Raw genomic sequence first — 21,889 nt, 5'->3', positions numbered from 1 at the left:
AAAGCTAAGGTTATAGATAAGCTTGCTATTCAAAAAATATATTTAATTAACATTATTTTTTTTTAAAAAAAATAGCATCAAAAGATGATTGTTTTTAGAGGAATGGGTTCTGCTTTTGGGGGTGGGTGGGAAGAGGGTATTCTATTTGAGAGATAAACCCATCCTTTGAAAGCTCTAGATATTTGGATTGGGAGCAATTATTTCATTGATGCCCACCTACAGCACCTATTATTTCTCTAAACCTGTAAATTCATGCTACAGTTGCCTAAAATGATTTTTCAGTTTTAATGTCTTAGAACAGTGATGGGGAACCTATGGCATGTGTGCCACAGGTATTCAATGGAGCCATATTTGTGAGCATGTGAGGCATTGCCCTATTTCAGCCAGGGTGGCGCAGTGGTTAGAGTGCAGCACTGTGGGCTACTTCAGCTAACTGCTAACTGTAGTTCAGCAGTTCAAATCTCACTACCAGCTCAAGGTTGACTCAGCCTTCCACCTTTCCGAGGTGGGTAAAATAAGGACCCAGATTGTTGGGGTCAATATGCTGATTCTGTAAACTCCTTAGAGATTATGGATAAAAGGACGAATTCAGTTAATGAAACTGATTTGCGACAACTGATGGGACGATGGGACAAGGTAAGACGATATATGGCTAGTAGAATTCGAGACCAAGCTACAAGGAATAAATTGGAATCACTTTACAATATGTAAACAGGTATTTTGTTCTTGAGTTAAAATGGTATATATAAGAAACACCCCCAATTTGGTGATGGGGTGTGAATGTTAGTCTGGTGGTGGGCACCAATCACAGAGCACCTGTTGTATGTTGTGGGTGTGTTCATATTTTAGAAAATCTATAAAAAAATTAATAATAATAAAAGAAGCGGTATATAAGTTTAAATGCTATTGCTATTGTCGGCCATTTTTACTCTCTCCAGAGTTCAGGAAAGCCTCCTAAAGCATGGAGATGGCAATAAAAGGTCCTATGGCCCAGCCGAAAGTTTGTTTCGGAACTTCTGGTTAGCCCATTTGGTTGTTTTTCATTCTCCTCAGGCATCAGGAGGCTTTCCTGAACCCTGGAGAGAGTGAAAAACAGCCCAACGGGCCCACCAGAAGTCTGGAGGCTTCAGTGAGGCCTGTGCGCAGGGGAGGGCAATGTGTGCACGGGGCGGGGGTTGTGCACATGCGTATGGAGGAAGACATTGCATTATGGGTGTGGGCCCATGCATGCACCCTTTTGGCACCCAAGTCAAAAAAGGTTCACCATGACTGTCTTAGAAGAAGAAGCATTCAAAATGAGCTGTCTGTTGGGTATTTCAATAGAGGGTTGAGAAAACAGAAAACCAGATGTGGTCTCTGTTGTGGTTAGCTCTGGACCAGCTCCTGCTACCCGGACTGAGGAGGGGGATGCGGGGGAAACATCAACTTTTCATAGGCCTGTTTTGCTGCCGACAGAGTCAGATGGTGAATTGTCCTCTGCAGAAGGAAGTGACGGTGAAATGGAGGAGGGGGGCTTGGAAGACAGCCCAGGAAGAAGTCAATCATCCTTATCTTCCTTAGATTCAGATTCCTTAGATTCAGAGGGAATAATGATAGACCCACGCATGCGTAGAGCTATGCATAGGAGTGAACAGCTTCAAAAATATTATAGGAGATAATTGAGTCCACCTGTGGTTGGGTGGGGTTCAAGTAATTAGGGCTGCTGTTAAATTGGCAGCGTGCTGGCCTCGCAATGTGGAGATTATCTGATCGTATTGGTTTGGATGGTGACTTGCTGTTTCAGGACTCTTTTTTGATTTTTCAAGACTTTGAAACCAAGGCAGAGCAAAGCATGTGTGTTTCAATTCCTGGAAGAAGGAGGGCTGTTATGTTTCTTCACAGCTGCTAGCTAAGTATTTAAGGACTGCTTAAGGGGTTTTTACAGTCTAAAAGTTTGTTTTGGGAAAAGCACTCTTTGCAATACAAAAAGGGTGCTTTGTTTCTTTTGAATTTTGTGATAAAAAAACATTGTTTTTGAATTTTCAAGTTTGTGTGTGTCTGAATTTTTTACCCTTGAATTTTTGGGAGGCTCATACCATAGAGCCCAGCTGAACAGTCTCCAAATAGAATTGTCGACCATTCAGATTCCACAGTTCAATCTGTTTTCATTTTGCTTGAACATGACTCTGATCAGTATTGCTTGTCATTAATTCCTTCTATGTTTAATATATTGGAACTTTTCTAAGTGTGATTTGTGAATTTTCACTGTTGTGCACGGGCGTATGCATCGGCACACCCACATATACATCCAGAGATCATTTCAAGCATGGCTATCATTCTGGTAGAAATCCCAGGAGGAGTTCCTCACATAAATTAACAACAATTTTGTCAGGGTTGTTGTAAATTGGCTGCTGGCATATGTACAAGAGAGTGAACTGAGCAGATGGTCCTGGTATGAAGAAGCAATGGGGGTGTAATATGAAAGAGAACCGGCTGCCATGGAGATGTGGCCTCTCACAGGGAGTTGGTCCATTGGGAAAGCTGTGATGAATGCATTCTTGGTATGCTCGGTGACGTCCAGTTTCTTTTGTCCAAGAAACTGGTTAACATGTCAAGGTCGGGTGGCTCGTGGACAGGCAGGGTCACAGTGAGGGAGTTTTTCCTTACAGCTATTGACACATTGTTAGGCACCAGTGAAAATAGATGGCACGCTTTTCTAGAATTTTTGCTGGTGTTCTACGGGTCAAATCTAGATGTTTAGGAATTGCTAAGTAGAAAGATGTGGATAAATGAGGCCAGAGGGGAAGGAAGTTTTCATGTGTAGCTCAGTTCTTTGGATCCAGTTCAGTGCTCGTGCGTCCGCTAGAAGGGGATTTCCACCAATAATCCTTGTTTCAAGAATTCTAAACCTCTTGACTTAGGACAAATGTCTAACCCTAACAGAATACCGTATGAAACTAGACTTACAACCCTGGGCCAAGAAAGCTTAGAACTAAGAAACCTTAAACATGATCTAAGTATTGCCCACAAGATTATATATGCTGCAATGTCCTACCTGTCAACAACTACTTCAGCTTCAATCACAACAACACAAGAGCACATAACAGATTCAAGCTCAATATTAACCGCTCCAAACTTGACTGTAAAAAATACGACTTTAGTAATAGAGTTGTTGAAGCGTGAAAGTCATTACCGGACTCCGTAATATCATTCCCTAACCCCCAACATTTTACCCTTAGACTATCCACGGTTGACCTCTCCAGATTCCTAAGAGGTCAGTAAGGGGCGTGCATAAGTGCACTAGAGTGTCCTCCGACCCCTGTCCTATTGTCTTTCCTATGTTCCATATATCTTCTCTTCTATCCCTATATCTTTCTTCTATTCTCTCATTGATTATTTTATCCTATACTATTCTTTCTCTAATTCTATTTCCTCGAAGGTGTCCTCTATTACCTTCATTGTGCATTATTGTGTATTGGACAAAACAAATGAATAAAATAAAAAATATGACATTGGCAAATTTAATAGAAAGGAGAAATATTTCATGTTCTAAAATATAATCGCTTTTTTCTGTAATGGGATAATGCTCATAGATTAAAGTGGATGTTCTACTTGGAATGAATATAGCCAGTAAAGGGCAGCCATTTGTGGCCCTGTTGGAATGCTCTGGTGGTGGTGAGGAATGGGTGCACATGCTTGTGCACCCCCTTCATCCTCCTGCGCATGCACAGGACAAATTGCTAGTCGTTCCACTGGCAGAAATGGAGCTCTATCACCACTGGCCATGCATGCGCCATGGATGCACCGTGCACACGAGATTCGGCTTCTGTGCATGTGCAGCAACCGAATCTTGCCAGCCCAGCACCAGTCTCTCTGGATGAATCGGTTGCTGCTTGAAGGGCGAGGGGAGCAGGCAGAGCGCCCCTCTGCCGAGCAAGATCCTCCCTCCTCCTCACCGACTTCTGCACAGGTAAGACGACGCAGTCCGCAGAGGGAGGGGAGCGGGCGGAGGTGATCTTACTTGTGCAGAGAGGATGGAGGCATGCCTCTCTCCACCGAGCCTGGACAAATTGGCTGCAGCAGCAGAGGGCGAGGGGAACAGCCCTTCTGCCAAGCGACACCCTCCATCCTTCCTGCACAAGTAAGATCACATCCGCTTTCCCCGTCCTTCGTTCCGTTTTGGGCTGTGACGTCTTATCTATGCAGAAGTGGGCAAGGAGGGGGGAGGATCTTGCTCGACAGAGGGGCGCTCTTCAACTCGTCCAAAATGCAGCTACGCGAGCGGTTTTGGGCCTCCCAAGACATGTCCATATCTCGACATCACTCCGTGGATTGCATTGGCTAACAATCTGTTTCTGGGCACAATTCAAAGTGTTGGTTATGACCTATAAAGTCCTACATGACATAGGACCAGACTATCTCCGAGACCGCCTTCTGCCAAATCCCAGTGACCGGTAGGGTCCCACAGAGTTGGTCTCCTTAGGGTCCCATCGACCAAACAATGTCAGCTGGTGGGACCTAGGGGAAGAGCCTTCTCTGTGGGAGCCCCAGTCCTCTGGAATCAGCTCCCCCCGGAGATTCATACTGTCCCCACCCTCCTCGCCTTCCGAAAGAGTTTAAAAACTCATCTTTGCCGCCATGCCTGGGATTCCTTAGATCTTCCCCCATGACCAATGAATGTTTAGTTTGATTGTTGAATGTATGATATTGACAGTTTTTTAATTAGAGTTTTAAATATTGTTTTTAGTGTGTTATTAATTGGATTGTTATTACTGTTTCCTGTTTTTCTGTATATGCTGTGAGCCGCTCCGAGTCCTCAGAGAGGGGCAGCATACAAATCCAATTAAATCTAAATCTAAATCTAAATCTAAATCTAAATCTAAATCTAAATCTAAATCTAAATCTAAATCTAAATCTAAATCTAAATCTAAATCTAAATCTAAATCTAAATCTAAATCTAAATCTAAATCTAAATCTAAATCTAAATCTAAATCTAAATCTAAATCTAAATCTAAATCTAAATCTAAATCTAAATCTAAATCTAAATCAAATCTAAATCTAATCTAAATCTAAATCATCTAAATCTAAATTTAAATCATCTAAATCTGTCTGCTCCCCTTGCCCTCCGAGCAACAGCCGATTTGTCCAGCGAGAGCTGTGCCGGGCTGGTGATATTTGGCTGCTGCACATGCACAGAAGCCGAATCTCATGTGCACGGTACATGCATGGTACATGCATGGCCGGAGGTGATAGAGATGCACACGCAGCTCCATTTCCACTGGTGGAATGGTGTTCCACACCATCCCGCCTCTTACCCACCCTGAATATAGCAGAATGCAAAAATTATTTTTCTTTCAGAACTTTATGTGGGCAGGGTTACTTGTGGCAATTAATGGATCCATGCTCAGAGCAACCGGGGTCATTTGGCTAATTAGTTCCTAAAATATTGTTTGGTTTAAAAAAAAAAAAAAAAGACCGCAGCACTCTGCCCTGCATTATTGTGAAATTCATGTACAGTTGAAGTTAGATTAATCATTACATTTTGAGGTTATGTGATGAAAGTTCTCGGATGACATGGTGCTCAGGGTGACATGAAAATCAGCAAAAGGATTTGTGGTTTGTTTGCAATATCAGCAGAAGTATTAAGAAATATGTAACCCTTGAAGCACTAATTCTGCTACAGATTTTTTAAAAAGACAAATGAATAGGAAAATATAAGAACATCAGAATAATCTGCTGGATCAGGCCAATACTCATTTATTTATTTATTTATTATTTAGATTTGTATGCTGCCCCTCTCCGCGGACTCTTCATCCAACATTAATAAAAATGATGCTAGCGTTCTACTAGTATTACAAAACCAAGCACGTATAATATCTAAATAAAATAGTTTTGCTTCTAAAACAGCCCAGAACGTCACATAACTCTGTAGCAGAGATTGGTTCCTACTGGTTTGCACAAGGTCTATAAAACCAGTAGTCGCTAGAACCGAGCGTGACCCAGGCCTGTCACTCCCATAATAATAATAATTTAATAATTAATAATAATAATTTATTAGATTTGTATGCCGCCCCTCTCCGAAGACTCGGGGCAGCTATGCTCCCGAATTGGTTCTCTTGATGGCATCATAGATGCCGCCATCTTGTTTTTTGCTTCTGTGCATGTGCAGAAACTTTTTTAAAAAGTTCTGTGCATTTGCAGTACTTTGCACATAGAGTATACACGTGCATATGAAGTCCGCCTGCCCCCTGAGTGAACCAGCATAAAAAAAAACGGAACCCACCCCTGCTGCATAGTGCTCATAAATGGATGGTAGAAACATTCTCCTGAAACTGAATTTGAAAGGGGAGTTGTTTATAGTCTTAAAATAATACTGAATCTCTAATAGTAGTAGTCCTACATAGAACTATCCATAAATCTATTCAACTCCTCTCTTTAAAAACATCCAAATTAGCAGCCAACGCTACTTCTTTTGATAATGTATCATCACAATTGTTACTGTTTTTTCTTATGTCTGCTCTAAATATTTCTAATCAATTTTATTGGATGACTATTGATCCTTTTATTATGAGGGCTGAGAGGTTCACTTGGTCCAGGTCACACATAAATCTATATACAGTTCCTCAATCATGGTTCTACCACCATTTTTTACCCACCTAAGGAAAATCTTTTCATCATTCCTATCACCCATCTCCTCCCACTTATGACTGTAATTTGTTGCTTGTACCCTTATGATTTATATTAATATTGATTGTTTCCTGATTGTTTATTTGTACCCTATGATAATCATTATGTGTTGTACCTCATGATTCTTGACAAAAGTATCTTTTCTTTTATGTACACTGAGAGCACATGCACCAAAGACAAATTCCTTGTGTGTCCAATCACACTTGGCCAATAAAGAATTCTATTCTGTTCTGTTCTGTTCTACTCTACTGTACTCTATTCTACTCTACTCCAGGCTGCATTTTATCTGTAGCACTAATTACAGCAGCCCCACCCAACCACAGGTGGCCTCATTTCCTCTTGTAATAATCCTTCAGTTGTTGTCTCCTATGCATTACTCTAAGCACGCATGGATGTGTCATTAATTCTTGTTCAGAATCCAGGGATGATACAGATGATTGATCTCCTCTGGGCTGTCTGCCAAACTCCCCTCTTCCCTGTCACTCACACTTCCTTGGTCAGAGGAGACTTCGTCGGCAGATTTCGTCCCAGCTTTACATTTACTTCTATTAAATTTCATTTGCAATTTGATTGACTAATTACCTAGTTACAATATATTCTTCTGGAGTGCTTCTATACACATTTGATTTTAGTGCATCAGCACTGTACTATCAGCCACAAATTTGGCTGGCTCACTGCTTATGACTAAGCCAAGAATATTTACAAGAAATGTTTAAGCAAGGTCCCAAAATAAATCTGTGAAGCACATAATTCCGTACTTCTCTCTTTTAAATTGTCTGTGTATTCATCTTTGCTTTCTTTTTTTCCATCAGCCAGATCTGTTTCACTTAGAATGCCCTGTGTAACAGCATTTTTCATTTTACATGAATAGAATAGAATAGAATAGAACAGAACAGAACAGAACAGAACAGAACAGAACATTATAAAAGAGTTGGAAGGGACCTTGGAGGTCTTTTAGTCCAACTCTCTGCTCAGGCAAGAAACTCTATACCATTTCAGACAAGTGGTTGTTCAATCTCTTCTTTAAAACTTCCAGTATTGGAGAATTCACAACTTCTGGAGGCAAGTTGTGCCACTGATTAATTGTTCCAACTGTTAGAAAATGTCTTCTTAGTTTTAGATTGCTTCTCTCCTTGATTAGTTCCCACCTATTGCTTCTTGTCCTGCCCTTGACTCCCTCTTCTTTGTGGCAACCCCTGAGATATTGGAACACTGCTATCATGTCCCCCTTAATCCTTCTTTTCATTCACAAAGTCCCCCTTCACCCTCTCCTCACTATATCCCATACTTGGACTACAAAAGTCTAGAGGTTCAGATTTTCAAAAAGCATTGTCTCCTGCCACCTAGTGTTCTTCTACATTTATGTAGTTTGAGGAGCATCGTGTGACTTGGGATGCTGTGCCGGGGTGGGTAAGCTGTTTTCTAGACATAAAATCCTCAGGCTGTACCTGGTATTCCTTCTCCTACTACACTGCTATGTATTTCCAAGTACAGTGATCCCTCGATTTTCGCGGGGGTTGCGTTCCCAGACTGCCTGCAAAAGTCGAATTTCCGTGAAGTAGAGATGCGGAAGTAAAAACACTATTTTTGGCTATGGACAACCAAAAACTACCCCACACGCACCCTTTTCCAAGGCCGCGCAAGGAGCCAGGCTTGAAGTTGGGGGTGGGGAGCGACGAAAGTGCGGAGGCCGGCTAAGATTGTTTTGAATGTCGGCCGCCCCCACCCCCCAGCGCCTCCGGCCCCCTCGCCGCTACCCCCCGCCCACCCGATCCGCTCCTCACCGGCTTTCTTGGGACACATGTCCTCCTGCAGCAGTGCTGGCGGCTACGGCTTCTCATCCTCCTCATTTGGCTGCTAGCCGCTCTGAGCGCTTTGAGAATGCCCGCCCCGCCCCTCTCACAGTCCCTTAGCTGAAAGTGCTTTCATCCCAGCTATCAGCGAGAGGGCTGCAGGAGAGGAGGGGCAGGCATTCTCACTGAGAGGGAGAGAGAGAGTGAGAAAGAGAGAGAGAGAGCAAGAGGGGGGAGAGTGGAAGGTAGAGAGAGAGAGAAATGATAGAAAAAAAAGAGAAATGAGAAAATGATTGAAGCAGAGAATGACAGGAAAGAAAGAGAGAGAGAGAAGTGACTCTTGGTGATGACGTATGATGTCATCGGGTGGGAAAAACTGTGGTATAGAAAAAAAACCGCAGAGTATTTTTTAATTAATATTTTTTGAAAAACCGTGGTATAGCCGTTTCGCGAAGTTTGAACCCGCGAAAATCGAGGGATCACTGTATAAGTCAGAATGTAGCCTTAGTATTAGCAACTGAGGTTTTAAATTGGAGAGATTTTTGGCATAATTGAGGATTACCATGCTTCAGGAAAATAAAGGGCTCCTCTCTCTTGAGATTTGATTCATATCAATTCATGAGGCAGCAGAACACCGTTTAAATTACATTTTGACAGGGTGGAAGTCTCTACTGGGAATATGTGTTATAAAACCCAAACCAGCTTGCAACATGGCTTTATTAGAATGGTACTGGGTGATTAATCCTTTGGGAGCTACTGTCATGAGGTTCTTTAGCCTGTCTAAAGACGAGCCTTATTAAAGTGTTTTTGCAAATGGCCAATGGCATAAAAAGTGATATATTTTCCTAGACTAACCACAGGACTCTGCTTCAACATTACAATAAGGGCGCTCAGCTGTTGAATTAAAATTTAATCTGGAAGTGGTAGGATTGCCTCCAGGCTGCATTATCTGTCTTCAAAGAGCCTGCATCATTGATGAGGCTTCCTTTAAGGTCAGGAGTCTGGTGTTCTGTAGTTGGGAATGGGAAAAGCTGAGAAGGGTTGTTAAAAAGGACTGCAACTGTCATACTGGTTATGCTAGATAAATCAGCAGTTCCTGTAGCTTTTAAGAACCTTCCAAATCCCAAATGTATTTTGTTTGTGCTTGTTCTTGTGGAAAAACAGGTCTGGCAAAATGTGTGTCCAGGAGAAGGCAATATATACTGCTCAAAAATAAATAAATAAAGGGAACACTTAAACAACAGAATATAACTTCAAGTAAATCAAACTTCTGTGAAATCAAACTGTCCACTTAGGAAGCAATACTGATTGACAATCAATTTCACATGCTGTTGTACGCATTCAACTTTGTACAGAATTGTTCTGTCGGGCTCTCAGTTTCTTAATGTTCATCATTGACTTGCGTTACCAGAAACCTGTGTAGTTTACAGGTAGCCACACTAATGACAACTATTCTCCAGTCCCCTCCCATTTAACATGTGTTCTGTCAGGCTCTCTGATAGAATCCTCCCGAAAATTCACAGGTACAAATTTCAGACACACACACGTTTGAAAATTCAAAACAATGTTCTTTATAATGAAAATTCACTTAAACTAAGCCCTCTTTTGGTATAGCAAAGAGCACTTGTCTCCAAACAAACTGGTAATTTGTACAAGTCCCTTATCAGTTCTGTGATACTTAGCTTGCAGCTGTGAGGCAATTCACAGTCCTTCTTCTTTCACAAAGTGAAACACACTTTGCTCTGGTTTAGTTTCAAAGCGGGGGAAAATCAGCACACAAAAAGTCAAAGTCAGTAAAGCAGTCACGAAACACAACAATCAGATAATCCTCCACAATGGCCAAACCCACAGGCTGCTATTTATAGCAGCCTCACTAATTACCACAGCCCCACCCAACCACCGGTAGCCTCATTTTCTTTGATAATAATCTCTCAGTTGTTGCTGCCTATGCATTGCTCTCCGCATGCGTGGCTGTATCATTAACTCTTGTTCCGAATCCAAGGAGGAGCTAGATAATTGATCTCCTTCTGAGTTGTCTGCCACACTCTCCTCCTCCCTTTCACTCATGACTTCTTGGTCAGAGGAGCCTTCATCATCAGATTCCACTGGGGGCACAACAGGCCTGCAGCATGTGGATGTCTCCCCCACATCCACAGTCCTTGAGGCAGGAGCAGGGCCAGAGCTAACCACAACAAGAACAAAGTATTCAATTAGAATATTTCATTCATTCAGATATAGGATGTGTTATTTGAGTGTTCCCTTTATTTTTTTGAGCAATGTATTTAGCTCAGGGTTGAACTATGGAGGCGCTGTCTGAGTTTGGTTGTTGACTTGAAGACATTTTATTTCCTGACTAGATAACATAACATCTAGCTGGGTAGATAACATTATCTAGTTGGGTAGATAACATAATGTTATCTACTTGGGTAACATCTGCAACCCAACAACCAAGCTCAGAGGGCTCCAAGGATCTCATAAAAAACATGTGTGTACAATTTCATATGCATTTCCTGGCCAAAATTGAAGAAAATTGTTGTGTAGTTGGTTCGCTCCCACCCTGTGTCATGAGATTTAGAAATTCGCTACATCATTCATTCTTCAAAATAAAACTCCAGGTCTCATGATTTCTTCCAACATCACAGGGCGGTCACTTGGAAGAACATTTGTCAACCGTGTGTCTCAGTAAAAAGCCCATGAAACTGAGAAGTTTTTGTTCAAGACAGAATTTTGGAAATCTGCTAATAGGCCTAATGTGAACACTAATTAAGCCAGAGAACATTTTAAAGAATGTAGAGTCTAGAGCCATGCTAATAAATAAAATATCCTTTTCTAGCCCGGAGTCATGTTTTCATCCAAATAAAAATAAATATCCCCATAGCAGCTAATATATATCATGTGTGAATCAGAAGCGGAATTCAACTGATTCTGACTGGTTCAAGAGAACTGGTAGTAATAACCGGTGGGTGGACTGTCCACCTGCCCTGGCGCTTTGCCATCCTATTTAGCCATGATTTCAAGCCAGACACATGCATGCAAGCCATGTGCATGAGCAAAGCACATGTGCAGAAAGCTGCACACATGCAAGGAAGGCTCACATGTAACCGAAGTGAGAGTGTACACACTCATGTTCACATTGTCGGTGCTCGGTGAACTGGTAGGAAAATTATGTGAATCCCACCTGAACGTTGTGAATGCTGAATGTTTCTTTAAAAGGACACCAAGAAGTAATATTCACTGTTCCAAGTCACAGGGCCTAACATGGCATCCAAATAACTTAAACAGTCATGATTAAGTTTATTGAATGCTGTTTTTAAATATTAAACAAGGTGGAAAAGTAACCTCTTTTCCCAATATGTAGAAACATATATTATAGATTGTAAGAAACTGAGCACTGCTGGAATCCTTAATTTATATTGGTATTTCAACCATATATATTATCTGAGATGCTCACTTTGCTGTATAGTAAATGGGAGTGAATGCATGGCTCAATGCTAAACTCGGCTCAATTTAGTTTTGATTGTTTATGGCACAGATCTTCACAATGTAGCAAACATAATATATTAGTTGAATATGAAAAATAAATAAGTTGAAATAGAAGTAGCAAGCCCAAAACGGACAAATTCAAAGCTAAATATAATATCCCATAACACCAGTTTCCTGGAATTTAATTTGCATTACTTCAATAAGGGGGGGGTGTAATATATAGATTATTATATCCCCCTATATCCCCCCTAGTATAGAGGAAGGGGGAAATAATCATAATAGTTAACTGTCAGATGTTTTTAGTGAAGTCTTAACATCAGTTTTATAAAATTTGGCCTGTCCCTTGGCTCAGACTATTAAAAATGTAAAGAGTTATCACAAAATTGGTTTCTTTATTCTTTAACAAGTCAAGGATGGAATTTTTTTTGTGCCTTAAAAAAGGATAATATAGGAAATAAAGAGGAAGGTCCTTTTGTCTTATCTAAAGTGACAAAAGCATAGAGTTTTAAAGTATCTCCAACTTTTCTCACAAGGCATTTATCCTCAGATATTTGAGAAAAATTATTTACCTCACAATCCAATGATCTGTTCAAATGCAGAAAAATTGCCGACTGACATAAGTATGAATTTTTTGTGAAATACATTAAGCAAATGGAATTAATTGTGGGGAAATGGCTATGCTAGCTTTACAACATTGTTCTCTATCTCTGTTTACTTGAAGATATTCTGGAAGTCGAAGCAGTCCATATATTCAGCCGTGAATATGAAATTAATAAGAAGGAGCACCACACAGACAAATACTACAATTTCAAACTGATCGTGCGTCGAGGGCAGTCTTTCCATATTCAGATTACATTCACCCGTGAATACAATCCAGAGAAGGACCAATTCTGGATTGAATACCTTATAGGTAAGTGCCAGCTAATGTCTGTTCTTGTTATTTTCTCTTTTTTTATCTTGGAAAAGCCTATGAGTTACAGTGGCAAAACAGTTTAAGGGTTATTTATCATGCAAATCATGCAGATGTATATTTTGCCACAATATCTCACAAAGATACTTATACATCTCCCCCTTGTCTCTGTGAAAATCCATGACACACAAGTGAACTGAGGATGAAAATGGACTAAGGGAGTATAGGAACGTGTAATTATGTATAGGTATTGGGTAGTGGGAGACTGCATATATGTCTATACAGTGGTACCTCTACTTATGAACTTAATTCATTCCTTGACCAGGTTCTTAAGTAGAAGAAGAAGCAATTTTTCCCATAGGTATCGATGTAAAAGCAAATAATGCATTGGGAAAACCAAAGGGAGGGTGGAGGTCCTGTTTCCTCCCACGTGATTCCTAGAGAGGCCCCATGGAGGCTTCTCCCCACCTTTTCTGGCCCTGTTTCTGTTGTGATTCAGCCTGAGGCTGCTCAGGGACCAGCTGTGTCTCGGCTGGCTCCATGCCCGGAGGAGGATGACAGCGCAGAGGAGGGGGCTGAACAGTCGGACGGGGGAGAGGAGAGTCAGGAATGGGATGAAGGAGAACAGCATGAGAGCCCCGGGGGGGGGGCTCTCCCCAGCCAGTAGCTTGGAGTCATTAGGTGATGACGCACAAGCTGTCATTGACATGAGACAGAGACGTTCAGAGCAACGAAAGGAGCAGTTAAAGAAATATTATCACCATTGAATTAGAAACAGCTGGTTTTGGGTGTGGTCCTCATCAGCAGGGTTTAAAAGGCAGGCAAGGCCTTGAAGCCATGTGGAGTGTTATCAATTGGAGTTGCGGTGACCTGTTTTGATTCTCAGCATCTCTGATCTTGGCTTGTGGCCTCGCAGTCTGGAAGACTCGTGGGAGGCGTCTGTTTGCTATCTACAGCTTCATCTTGGCAGCAAGAATCTGGTATTGCTTCATGGACTCTTCCCTTCGTGTATATATTTGAAGTTCCAGCGTTTTTCCTGTTTGTAAGGACCTTTTCTGTTACCTGTGTTTTCCTTTAATTATATAAACTGCCTTTGCCTTTTACCAGTGTGTCTGGCTTCTCTTTTTGGGTTGGTATTGGCTTCTGGAGTGACCCAGACAGAACAGTTTCCTCCCAGGAGATTCCTAGAGAGGCCCCACGGAAGCTTCTCACCGCCTTTTCCAGCCCTGTTTCCTCCCAGGAGATTCCTAGAGAGGCCCCATAGAAGCTTCTTACCGCCTTTTCTGCCCCTGTTTCCTCCCAAGAGATTCCTAGAGAGGTCCAACGGAGGCTTCTCCCCGCCTTTTCCGGTTACAGTTGCAGAGGCTTGAGTATGTAAGTGGAAAATGGTTCTTGAGAAGAGGCAAAAAAATCTTGAACATCCAGTTCTTATTTAGAAAAGTTCATAAGTAGAGGTTTTTTAGGTAGAGGTACCACTGTACCTATATATATTTGGTACATAGATTGTGTCCTTTTATTTCTGCAATGGTTCTACTCAGTGAAGGGTTACCAAAATTTTACTACCACATTGTGGGCGTGGCTTATGCAGGATGCTCTGCATTTTCTTTCAACATCTTTCAGTGCAAATTGAGTGCTCTAGGGTGGAGCTCCATTTTTGCTACCTCACTGTATCCCCCCCCCCCAATCTGGGCAGCAGCACACCCCTGATTCTACTGTAGCAGGAGAATCACACTTGTAAAGAATCACATTTGGACTTTTGATAAATGTTGACAATGCAATTTTGGGGAAGGAACCTCTAAGAGTAATTTTAAAAATTGTGGTACATGCAGTTCACAGTCCGTAAACTGAAAAACCTGATTTGGGGTGTCTCCTAACTCATTATTTCATAAAGTGTCCCCCAACACCATCCCAGGGATTCAGGAAACCAAAATTATTTGCTAGAGGTTGAAGATGTATGCAAACATTCTAATTATAATTTATTTGTTAAAAGTATAGTCCTTTTAATTTAAAATATTTATGTTCATATTGAATAATAATTGGGAAACCCATTTAATGGAGCCCATTAAATGGCTGATATGAGTGTGTGTTATTACTGAGGTTGAGGGGTGATTATTTTATAATTTTATCATTAGTTTACTATTTTTTATTTTGTGCTTTTATTTCCTGTTAGCCACCTTGAGCCATCGTGAGGAAGTAGATGGCAATATAAAATTTTCAAATAAATACATAAAATAAATATGTTTAATATTGTTATTTATACATTATTCAATAAATTGTTTTCATATGTATGCATTATTTTAATTTTTAATATATCAGCTCTGAAAATGAAAACTGTTTGCCGTCCTCTTTTTAAAAGTGGGAAATGGAAAAGCAAAATTTTAGGAAACATTACCTCAGATGTTCGATGCATGAGCAAAAGCAAAGCAAAGCAAAAAGCAAACCCCTCCCCCAAACATTTTCCCAAGCTTGTGGGGCTTGGAATGGGGGAGAGAAACAGACCTCAGGCTGTGGGTGTGTGCTTGCAATGGATATCTGCAGGAGAGCCAGGTATGGTGCCAAAATGGATCAGAAAGCATTAAGTAAAGTCAGAGAAGGCAACCTTTCCAGAAATTGCAGGCTATGATTTGATTGGCACTGGGTGGCTTCCTCCCTATTTATTTATGTATACGGTATGTGCAAGGTTGGAGATCTTTTGAAATTTTCAGCACACTGGTTTGGTGATAATCTGAGTCTCCCGAACACCATTATTGGAATCTTACAGTGGTACAGAGCTCTGAAATAAAAACAGGCCAGAGGGCAAATAAGATCTAAAACAAACAGACAAAATTGTGTCCTTAAAAATCAAGATGTGAACATCCGTAGCATCAGAATATTTCTAACATTTGACTTAAGCCTGCCTTTCTGCAATTTAAATTCATCCTTCTATCCCCTGCACTGTTGAATGATGTCTTGTCTCTCTTACAGTTGATGATATCTGAAGTATTATTTTTATTATTATTATTATTATTTATTGGATTTGTATGCCGCTCCTCTCGGTAGACTTGGCGCGGCTAACAATAATGATAAAAACAGCATGTAACAATCCAATACTAAAACAACTAAAAACCCTTATTATAAAACCAAACATACACATAAACATACCATGCATAAATTGTAAAGGCCTAGGGCGAAGGAATATCTCAGTTCCAATGGCCTTGTCCACTTCACCAGGTGTCACCAGATCAAACTCTTCCCAGACAGATGGACAAGTACGGGCCCCAGTCACCTCAACTGATTCATTGTCAGTCGACTCTGTTATCCAATTGGAATCGAGGTCCGCCCGGATCCGAGCGATTCTATATTTTAAGTATCAGGGTGGTGTTATCAAACCCCCATAAATAAAATATAGTACTCCAAGACGAGTCTTTATCTGGGCTGTAGAATTCCAGATGACCGCCAGATGGGAGCAATGAGTTAGAAATGTCTTTATCCAGCAGTGCCTCAAAGATACAGGTGAAACTCGAAAAATTACGTTCATTTATTTCAGTAATGTACCTTAAAAGGTGAAATGTAATATATGAGAGATACTCATAACATTGAAGGCAAGATAGTTCAAGCCATGATTTGTCATAATTGTGATGATTATGGGGTACAGCTCATGATAGCCCCAAATCGCCCATCTCAGAAAATTAGAATACAGTATTACATGCGATCAATAAAAAAAGGATTGTACATGGAACAATATCAGACCTCTGAAAAGTATAAGCATCCATATCTACTCAGTACTTGGTTTGGGTCCCTTTTGCAGCAATTTCTGCCTCAATGCGGCATGGCATGGACGCTATCTGCTTGTGGCACAGCTGAGGTGCTATGGAAGACCAGGATGCTTCAATAGCGGCTTTAAGCTCTTCTGCATTGTTCGGTCTCATGTCTTTCATCTTTCTCTTGGCAATGCCCCATAGATTCTCTTTGAGTATCTCTCATATATTAAGTTTCACCTTTTAAGTTACATTACTGAAATAAATGAACGTTTGCACGATATTCTAATTTTTTGAGTTTCACCTGTATTGTGGGTTGGTTCAAGACCATCTCAATAAAGCAAATGTTGCAGTAAAGCAAGTCACATCAATTTTCTTTCTTTCCTAGTGCAGGTAAAAGTTATATTTACACATAGTCACTTAAATGTGCAATAGCACTATTCTTAAAAAAAAATCAATGTACATGCTTTAATTAAAATTTACTTTATGGCTAAAAATGCTAATCACCCTCTGAGCCTTGCTGAATTATTATCTTTTTGTTGGTAGAGGGTCTTGTAAAAAAAACCACAGTATTTGTGAAGCGCAATAAAGTGAAGCTTTATAAAATGAGGTACGCCTATATTCCTTTGCTGCCATCTGGTGATTGTAAAATATTTGGGGGCCTAGCTAGGGCACCCCTAATCTCTCCCCCCTCCTTGTTTCATGTTCAGAAAAGAGGAGGAAAGAACAGCCAACAGCAATTGTTGTGAGTCTTCGAAGTCATTCAGTACGCTCTAAGGGGGCTTGGTTGTCACAGAAACAGTAAATGAAGGCTTTTCTCCTCACTGCATTGTTCTCAAGATGTTTTGAGAAGAATCTCTTGATGATCTAACTTTACAGGACTCGCAAAGATCAATGAAAGACTGCAACTATCTAAAGCAGCCTTTGTCAACCTTTTCGCCCTGGAGGAACGCCTGCACAAAGATAGCAAAAATATAAAAACCTCACAATACAGTTCAGTTCTAGCTGCACAATCCATGTTTTTACAAAATAGCATGCTGGCAACCGAATCGTGGCATGTTTGAATGGTAGCATTGTACGTCCTGTGAATTAACACCCACCCCCATCACAATCTCTTAGAACCCTAGTTGAGCATGGCTGATCTAGAGCAAGCGTATCAAACTCACCGCCCATGGGCTGGATGCATCATACATTGGCCACGCCCATGCCCGGTTTAGCGAAGGAGGAAAAAGCCCCAAAACATCATGTGATGCTGCCATGATGATGTGAGTTTGACACCCCTGTTCTACAGCTTTCTTTCCCCTTTTTTTTGAAGATAGGGGAGGCAATCAGTGGTGGGTTGCTACCGGTACAGTACAGTTCTATGAATGGGCAGAGATGGCAGCGGGAGGCTCCATCCACCCACCCGGGATGTTAGTGTGCATGCGTGTTGCGTGCAAACCAGCAGCAATGGGATTTAGAACAGATCACTGGAGACAATGCTTGTATCATATCATCTGGCCCCATTACCTGTTTTCAAATTTATCTATCTATCTATCTATCTATCTATCTATCTATCTATCTATCTATCTATCTATCTATCTATCTATCTATCTATCCATCCATCCATCCATCCATCCATCCACCCACCCACCCACCCACCCACCCACCCACCCACCCTGTAGAGCAGAGGTCTTCAAACTTGGCAAGTTTAAGACTTGTGGACTTCAACTCCCAGAATTCTCCAGCCAGCTGGCTGTACAGCAATGGTCCCTGATTCCTAACAGGCCATGGATTGGTACTGATCCATGAATAGGAGGGTTGGGTACCTCTGCTTTAGAGACATGCTGAAACAGGGCACAAAGAAATGATATTTGTCTAATTTGTCTGTAACCATCGTTATGCTGACACTGATGAAGGAAATTCCGTTTAACACTCATGAATAAGAACTGTTTATATTTCTGCTCTCCATGAATTAGCCTGATATATTCATGGCTTCATTTTATGGGAGTCATTACCATGTATTCATAGCAATTTATGATGCTTTCTGTAAAGTTTTTCCCCAGCCTGAATTGATCATTTGTTGATTACTTAACATGTGATTCGTAGCTGAATGAAAGAGGTGGCTCTTTTTGAAAAATAGCTGTGTTGTATTAATTGGGGTGCATGAAGGCTCTGGGTGTATCTCCAATACTTCTTTCACTTCTGCAAATAATCAGGTTTATATTATGCTGATGAAAATTCATGGAAGAACTTGCACTATGGTTCAAATAGATAGGTCACTTTGCTTCCAACCTAAGTTGTTTTCACATGTGTTTATTCAAAATTCAATCTCATCATGGTTGCACATGGAAAAAAATAAATTCTCTCTATATTTATATATACTCTCTCTCTCTCTCTCTCTCTCTCTCTCTGTGTGTGTGTGTGTGAAAGATTTTTGCAGCTCGAAGAGAAATCAGGATATATAAAATGCATTTGTAAATATTTAATAATATTTTCAAATCTATTTTTCATGAAATACGTTTTTCTAAATATATGTCACCTTTGCAGTTGTAAAGATATTTTAACATAAAATATACATCTGTAAGTACACTTTTTTATTCTTTTAAATAAAAAATTATATTACGACATTTAGAAAGCTGCGAAATCTTAAAGACTTTTCCAATCTGCAGATTGGACCAATTTGTATCAGAGTTTACACGTTCTGGATCAGCAAGAAAAGCTAGTTATCTACTATGACTTCACCCTGGATAGTCCCATGGGGTGCCCTCCAGATGCAGGGCCATCAGAATGTTGGCTAAAGCCATGATTGGATTTGTAACTCAACATACCTGGAGGGCATGTAGTAGGGAAGGATCGTCTATATCAAGCTGTATCAACCTTAAGGCAAAATCTATGCACACTCTAAATGAGTTGCTAATTTTTCTTTGCAGCTCTTTTCCTAACCATTATAAACTCATCAAGAATTGGTTTTGAATTGACATTTAATTTATCTTTCTGAGCACTAGGTCCATTCGTGCATTTGAATTATTGATCTCCTTCTTTCTCTTGGTGCATAAAATCATACGGCCATTTGTTACATTTGCTATTTATAAATAGGACATATTTCGGTTTTATATTTAATTTTGGCATAAAGACAGCTGTTTCCACAGTTCTTTCCTTATGACTTTAGATTTCAGGGAGTATTAAAGAGAAGGGCGGTACCCAGTCATGTCTTAAGGAAAAATGAAGGACTCGGGACTATGAGCCTTTCTTCACTTGCACTTAATCACAACCTAATCTCACCATCACAACACCTTGTTTCTGCGTTGTCCCCTGATCATGGAATTGTTTTCATCTTGTCTTTAGCCCATGAATGACAGAGGCTTAAGTCACCTATATAGTACAAAAGTAATACTTACCACCTTACAGGGTGCGTTCGAAAAGTAATGCAATCATTTTTTAAAAAAATAATTTATTGAACAGATTTGCTCAAACACTTAAAATTCTTCAAAGTACTGTCCTTGGGCCTCTATACATTTTTTCCAGTGACTCTGCCATGACCGGTACATGCCCTGGAAGGCATCTTCGGGGACCTCTCGCAAGGTCTTTGTCACGGCTGATTGGATCTCTTTTATGGATGAAAAACGCCTCTTGCCACGACACGCTATGAGTCCATGAATTCCTGGCCAAACACCAGGTGCCAATGTTGCCCCACCCCCCTATAGTCATGACGTTACCCCAGCAGACTTCTTTTTGTTCCCAGCCCTAAAAGGAACCTGTTTTTAATCCATAGAAGAGATCCAATCAGCCGTGATGAATACCTTGCAAGAGGTCCCCGAAGATGCCTTCCAGGGCGCATACCAGTCATGGCAGAGTCACTGGAAAAATTGTGTAGAGGCCCAAGGACAGTACTTTGAAGAATTATAAGTGTTTGTGCAAATCTGTTCAATAAATTACTTTAAAAAAATAATTGCATTACTTTTGGAACGCACCCTGTATTCCATCACCAGGAGAGGTCCACCAGTTACATAAAAGGCTTTGTTATCTCGTATTATCTTGAAGGAAAATCAGGTGATGGACATTTTCTCAGGATAGAAATACTAGCATCAGGATAGAGATTGGCAATGAGACAGCATTTTTTGGGGGGGGGGCTGATTTAGTTTTCTGCTGACTCAAAGATGAGGGAGAATAAATCTAATACAACTGAGAGGTTGTCTACAGTAGTTCACTCCCTGTCTCTCTCTAGCGCCCTAGATTTTCATAATAAATTTCTGGTGAGACTCCTTCATCTTTTATTATCTCTTCCACTTCAGGGTTGCACTAGAATTTTGATTACCAAACCAAATCCGTCTTTGTCCTTTCTTGGCCTCGGCAGCTTTAAGATGTATGGACTTCAATTCCAACATGCTGGCTGAGAGATATTCTGGGAAGTGAAGTCCACACAACTTCAAAGTTGTTGGGGTTGAGAAACTGCCAGGGGTAGGCTCCTGGGAGTTTAGCTGGGTTCGGGCAATCCTCTAGCCAAGGATTCTCCGGGTTCAATGGACCCCCAAATGCCACCCCTGGCTGTCCATGCCTGCTCCTCCTCTCCCACTCTAACCTTCCAAGGAGTCCCCATGTGGCCTGATCATCATTCCAGGGGTTACACGGAGGGTCTGGGAGGACAAAAAAATGGATTCACTGGAGGAAGTCCGTTTCCAGCCTCTGGAGGATCTCTGGAGCCCAGGGTAAGCTATTTTTGCCCTCTGGAGGAGGAGGAAACCCTCCATGCCCACCATGGTCACGTCCACCCAACAATGGGCCAATGAACCTGTTGCTAAAGGATCTGAAGCCCACCCCTGGAAACACTACACTAGAGGTTGGTGGAAATAGAAGAACATAAGGATGTCAAATGCATTTGTCATTGTCTCCCTGCAGTTTCCTTCTGAGGTCGGTAAAATGAGGAGCCAGATTGTTGAGGAAAATATGCTGACATTATAAATTATTATTATTATTATTATTATTATTATTATTATTATTATTATTAATTCTATTTGTATGCCGCCCCTTTCCGTAGACTCGGGGCGGCTTAGAGGGGGATGTAAAACACTGTGAAGTGGTATATAAGTTTAAGTGCTATTGTTATTTTCATGGAGGGTGTCCTGCTGCATTCTGGTGGTCAACGTGTGGGCCCAGTGTAACATCTCTGCTACTTCTTGCAGGAGACGATAGTGTTTTGCAATGGCAGACTACATAGTAGCTTGAATGCAACCCAAGGCTTTTTACTTTCCTTCCTATTTTCCAGGATATACAAAACGAAAGATATAGAAATATCTGCAATAGTCCTAATACAAAAAAAT

The 21,889-nt window shown here is 40.9% G+C and overlaps 1 protein-coding gene across 3 annotated transcripts in view; it reads left to right on the top strand.

Annotated features, from left to right (window-relative positions):
* Positions 1-21,889, top strand: part of F13A1 (coagulation factor XIII A chain) — a 178,416-nt gene that overhangs the window by 35,322 nt on the left and 121,205 nt on the right. For all 3 annotated transcript variants that reach the window (XM_070747201.1, XM_070747200.1, XM_070747199.1), the window contains exon 3: positions 12,664-12,852. In XM_070747201.1, coding sequence (XP_070603302.1) covers positions 12,664-12,852 — 189 coding nt within the window. The remainder of the gene's footprint in view (positions 1-12,663; positions 12,853-21,889) is intronic.

The sequence above is a fragment of the Erythrolamprus reginae genome, chromosome 3 (genome assembly GCF_031021105.1).
Source record: "Erythrolamprus reginae isolate rEryReg1 chromosome 3, rEryReg1.hap1, whole genome shotgun sequence".
NCBI lineage: Eukaryota > Metazoa > Chordata > Lepidosauria > Squamata > Dipsadidae > Erythrolamprus > Erythrolamprus reginae.
The sequence above is the reverse complement of the archived record's forward strand: the minus strand, read 5'-3'. Positions and strand labels throughout refer to the sequence as shown.